This window comes from Anser anser (assembly GCF_964211835.1).
Source record: "Anser anser genome assembly, contig: HAP1_SCAFFOLD_839, whole genome shotgun sequence".
NCBI classification, from domain to species: Eukaryota; Metazoa; Chordata; class Aves; order Anseriformes; family Anatidae; genus Anser; species Anser anser.
The window spans coordinates 1-6000 of record NW_028153484.1 but is presented as its reverse complement, the minus strand read 5'-3'; the positions used below and the strand labels follow the sequence as shown (position 1 = coordinate 6000).

The window sequence follows — 6000 nt, the reverse complement described above, 5'->3', positions numbered from 1 at the left end:
TGTGTGCGTGCACCGGGGAGCAGCGCGTGACCCCCAAAACGGCCCCCCCCCGTCCCCCACCTGCCCCCCATTTCCCCCCCCCCCCAAATGTCCCCGTGTGTCGTGCCCCCCCCATCCCCTGTGTTTCCCCCCCCCCCCCCGCTCCTTGCCGGGGGGGGGGGGGCCGGGGGGGGGCCGTGTCCCCCCGTGAGTCACGGCGCCGTCACCTCCGGCCACCCGCTGCCCCGCTGAGTCACCGCCCCCTCGGGACAGGAATGTTGCCCCCCCCCCCCGGCACCGGCACCGGCACCCCGTTGCACCCGGATCCCACTGCGACCCAATCGCCCCCGCGCACCCCAAAAACCCCCATTGCAACCCAAAACCCCCACTGCGCCCCCAAACCCCTGTGGAACCCCAGCCCCCCCCCATTGCACCCAGCCCCAAATCGCCACCCCAAAATCCCATCGCACCCCAAAACCCCCATTGCACCCCAGCCCCAAATCGCACCCTAAAAACCCCATCACACCCCCAAACCCCCTGCACCCCAAACCCCCATAGGCCCCCAAAACCCCCATTGCACCCCAAAACCCCATCGTTACCCAAAACCCCATCGCACCCCAAAACCCCCATTGCCACCCCCAGCCCAAATCCCACCCTGGTCTCCCCATCACACCCCCAAACCCCCCTGCACCCCAAACCCCCCATAGCCCCCAAAACCCCCATTGCCCCCCAAAACCCCCATAGCCCCCCAAAACCCCCATCGCACCCCCAAACCCCATCGCACCCCCAAACCCCCATTGCACCCCAGCCCCAAATTGCACCCTAAAAACCCCATCACACCCCCAAACCCCCCTGCACCCCCAAACCCGCCATTGCACCCCAAAACCCCCATCACACCCCAGCCCCAAATTGCACCCCAAAACCCCCATCACACCCCCAAACCCCCCTGCACCCCAAAATCCCCCTTGCACCCCAAAAACCCCATCACCCCCCAAACCCCCATCACACCCCATCTCCAAATCCCACCCCTATTTCCCATCACACCCCTAAACCCCATTGCACCCCAAAACTCCCATTGCACCCCAGCTCCAAATCCACCCCGATCTCCCATCACACCCCCAACCCCACTGCCCCCCAAACCCCCATTGCACCCCAAAACCCCATCACACCCAAACCCCATTGCACCCCAAACTCCCCATTGCCCCCAAACCCTCCAATGCACCCCAGCCCCAAATCCCACCCCGATCTCCCCATCACACCCCCACAAACCCCATCACATCCCAAAACCCCCATTGCACCCCAGCCCCAAATTGCACCCTAAAAACCCCATCACACCCCCAAACCCCCCTGCACCCCAAACCCCCCATTGCACCCAAACCCCATCACGCCCCCAAACCCCATGGCACCCCAAAACCCCCATTGAACCCCAGCCCCAAATTGCACCCTAAAAACCCCTCACACCCGCAAACCCCCCTGCACCCCAAACCCCCCATCACACCCCAAACCCCATTGCACCCTAAAAACCCATCACACCCCCAAACCCCATCACACCCCCAAACCCCCCTGCACCCCAAAACCCCATCGCACCCCAAAACCCCATCGCCCCCCCCTCACCGGCCAGCACCAGCGTGGAGGGGGCGCGCGCCAGGGGCTCGAGCAGGGAGTTGAGGGGGCCCCGTCCCGCAGCCAGATGAGCCGCACGGGCTCGGGGGGGCCGCGGGCGCCGCAGCTCAGGTTGAAGGGGTGTCAGCCCCCACCTCCAGGTCCTGCGGCTCCTCCAGGAAGAAGGGCAGCCCTGACGGAGGCGGGGGGGGGGGGTTACCGGGGGGCGCGGCACGGTGGGCGCCCCCCACCCATGGGTGCTGCCGCTCACCCTCCAGCTGCAGGTGAGCCTCGGTGGACAGGAGCTGCTCGCCGCCGGCGCGCACCCAGCACTGGTAGCGCCCCACGTCCGAGAGCTGCACGGCCGGGATGCTGCGGGGGGCGGCACGGGTCAGGCACGGGTGGGGGGCACGGGATAACGTGGGAGAACACGGGACAACGCGGGACAACGCGGGAGAACACGGACAACATGGGAGAACACGGGACAACGCGGGAGAACACGGGATGGTGTGAGGTGTGACAACGTGGAGCAATGCAGCGTGGTGCAAGGTGGCCCGGCGGTGCAACGCGGCACGACACGGTGCAACACGGCACGACGTGGTGCAAGACGGCACGACACATTGCAATGCAGCACGACGTGGTGCAACACGGCACGACATGGTGCAACATGGCACGACATGGTGCAACACGTCACGACACGGTGCAACACATCACAACATGATGCAACACAGCACGACGTGGTGCAATGCAGCACGACACGGTGCAACATGGCACAACATGGTGCAACATGGCATGACACGGTGCAACACGTCATGACACAGTGCAACATGGCACGACACAGTGCAACGCAGCACAACGTGGTGCAAGATGGCACAACGTGGTGCAAGATGGCACAGTAGTGCAACATGGCATGACACAGTGCAACGCGGCACGACATGGTGCAACATGGCACGATGTGGTGCAACATGGCACGACGTGGTGCAATGCAGCACGACATGGTGCAAGATGGCATGACATGGTGTGACATGGCACAATGTGGTGCAACACAGCATGGCAGTGCAACACGGCATGACAATGCAATGCAGCACGACATGGTGCAACATGGCATGACGGTGCAGTGCAGCACAACATGGTGCAAGATGGCATGACACGGTGCAGCATGGCACGACACGGTGCAACACATCACGACATGATGCAACACAGCACGACGTGGTGCAGTGCAGCACGACACGGTGCAACACAGCACGACGTGGTGCAACACGTCACGACATGATGCAACACAGCACGACGTGGTGCAGTGCAGCACGACATGGTGCAACATGGCACGACACGGTGCAACGAGGCAGGACGGTTCAACATGGCATGACGTGGTGCAAGGCAGCACGACATGGTGCAGGATGGCATGACACGGTGCAACATGGCACGACAGTGCAACGCAGCACGACGTGGTGCATCATGGCACGACACGGTGCAACATGGCACGACGTGGTGCAATGCAGCACGACACGGTGCAACATGGCACAACATGGTGCAACATGGCATGACACGGTGCAACACGTCATGACACAGTGCAACATGGCACGACACAGTGCAACGCAGCACAACGTGGTGCAAGATGGCACAACGTGGTGCAAGATGGCACAGTAGTGCAACATGGCATGACACAGTGCAACGCGGGGCACGACATGGTGCAACATGGCACGATGTGGTGCAACATGGCACGACGTGGTGCAATGCAGCACGACATGGTGCAAGATGGCATGACATGGTGTGACATGGCACAATGTGGTGCAACACAGCATGGCAGTGCAACACGGCATGACAATGCAATGCAGCACGACATGGTGCACATGGCATGACGGTGCAGTGCAGCACAACATGGTGCAAGATGGCATGACACGGTGCAGCATGGCACGACACGGTGCAACACATCACGACATGATGCAACACAGCACGACGTGGTGCAGTGCAGCACGACATGGTGCAACATGGCACGACACGGTGCAACACGTCACGACATGATGCAACACAGCACGACGTGGTGCAGTGCAGCACGACACGGTGCAACATGGCACGACACGGTGCAACGTGGCAGGACGGTGCAACATGGCATGACGTGGTGCAAGGCAGCACGACATGGTGCAGGATGGCATGACACGGTGCAACATGGCACGACAGTGCACGCAGCACGACGTGGTGCAACATGGCATGACGTGGTGCAACATGGCATGACACAGTGCAACACGGCACGACATGGTGCAACGCAGCACGACGTGGGGCAACATGGCACGACGTGGTGCAACGCAGCATGACGTGGTGCAAGATGGCATGACATGGTGCAACATGGCACGACGTGGTGCAAGGCAGCACGACATGGTGCAACATGGCACGACATGGTGCAAGGCGGCATGACGGTGCAACATGGCATGACGTGCAACGCAGCACGACACGGTGCAGCATGGCATGACGTGGTGCAAGGCAGCACGACATGGTGCAGGATGGCACGACGTGGTGCAATGCAGCACGATGTGGTGCAAGATGGCACAGCAGTGCAACATGGCACGACACAGTGCAACATGGCACGACATGGTGCAGGATGGCACGACATGGTGTAACACGGCACGACACGGTGCAACACAGCACGACGTCGTGCAATGCAGCATGACAGTGCAACATGCACGCGGTGCAACAAGGCATGACACAGTGCAACGCAGCACGACATGGTGCAACATGGCACGACGTGGTGCAAGGCAGCACGACACGGCACAAGGCGGCACGACGCAACATGGCACAGCACGGCACAGTGCAACACGGCATGGCAGGGGACGGTGCAACACAAGAGCATGGCACAAGGTGGTGTAGGACAACGCAGCGCAACATGGCACGGTGCAACGCAGCAGCATGGCGTGGCACGGCGCAACACAGCACAGTGCAACAGAGCACGGTGCACCATGGAGCAGTGCCACCCAACGGAGCATGGCACGGCGTGGTGCAACATGGCCTGGCGTGACACAGAAGGGTGAGACGCGAGATAGCACGGCACGAGGCAGTGCAAAACGTCACGGTGCAAGATAACAGAGCACGGCACGGCACGGCGCAGCACGTCACGGTGCAACACAACAGAGCACGGCACAGGATTGATGCAACACATCACAGCGCAACATGACAGAGCACGGCACGGCACGGTGCAATAAGTCACGGTGCAATAAATCACAGTGCAACGCGTCACGGTGCAACACATCATGGTGCAAAACAGAGTGTGCATGGCATGTCACGGTGCAACACAACACGGTGCAACACATCACGGTGCAACACATGACGGTGCAACACAACAGAGCACAGCATGTCACGGTGCAATAAATCATGGTGCAACACATCACGGTGCAACACGTCACTGTGCAATACATCACGGTGCAACACGTCACGGTGCAACACGTCACTGTGCAATACATCATGGTGCAACACGTCACGGTGCAACACAACAGAGCATGGCATGTTATGGTGCAATAAATCGTGGTGCAACACGTCACAGTGCAACACGACAGAGCATGCATGGCATGTCACGGTGCAATAAATCATGGTGCAATAAATCACAGTGCAACACGTCACGGTGCAACACGTCACAGTGCAACACACCAGAACATGGCATGTCCTGGTACAATAAATCACGGTGCAACACGTCACGGTGCAACACGTCACGGTGCAAAAGGACAGAGCATGCATGGCATGTCACGGTGCAATAAATCACGGTGCAACTCATCACGGTGCAACACGTCACGGTGCAACATGCCACCGTGCAACACGTCACGGTGCAACACAACAGAGCACGGCGGCGCACGGTGCACCAGGGTGCGCGGTGCCCCCCGGCACGGTGCCCCCCCCCCGGTGCTCACCTGAGCTCGCTGGTGCCCAGCCAGACGTCGTCGCTCAGCGGCACCTGCGCCTGGTCGCTGTCGGCCAGCTCCAGCGGCAGCCCGTTGCGCCGCCACCCCATTTCGGGGGGCTCGCCGGCCCCCCGCGCCCGGCACCGCAGCCGCACCGCCTTGCCCAGCGAGGAGGTGACGTTGGAGGGGTTCTCCAGGAACACCAAGCCTGGGGGGGGTGGGGGGGGGGATGTGGGGGGGGGTGGCAGGGTGCTGAGGGCGACCCCCCCCCCCAAAAAGGGACCCCTACTTTGAAAAGGGACCCCTACATCAAAAAGGGACCCCTACATCAAAAAGGGGCCCCTATATCAAAAAGGGACCCCTACATCAAAAAGGGGCCCCTACATCAAAAAGGGACCCCCCCACCTCAAAAAGGGCCCCCCCCCTCAAAAGGGAAACCCCTCCCTCAAAAAGGAACCCCCCCCCCTTCGAAAAGGAACTCCCCTCTCAAAAAGGGACCCCCCCACCCCAAAAAAGGGACCCCTACCTCAAAAAG

The 6000-nt window shown here is 61.2% G+C and overlaps 1 protein-coding gene across 1 annotated transcript; it reads right to left on the bottom strand.

Moving 5' to 3' along the window:
- Positions 1–1565: 1565 nt before the first annotated feature.
- Positions 1566–5681, bottom strand: LOC310892081 (tyrosine-protein kinase receptor UFO-like). The gene is made up of 3 exons (XM_083854250.1): positions 5475–5681; positions 1853–1953; positions 1566–1774 (listed from the first exon to the last, which is right to left on the bottom strand). The coding sequence occupies exons 1-3, from the start codon at positions 5573–5575 to the stop codon at positions 1710–1712; spliced, it is 267 nt and encodes an 88-aa protein (XP_083710376.1). The 5' UTR covers positions 5576–5681; the 3' UTR covers positions 1566–1709.
- Between the last annotated feature and the right edge of the window lie 319 nt (positions 5682–6000).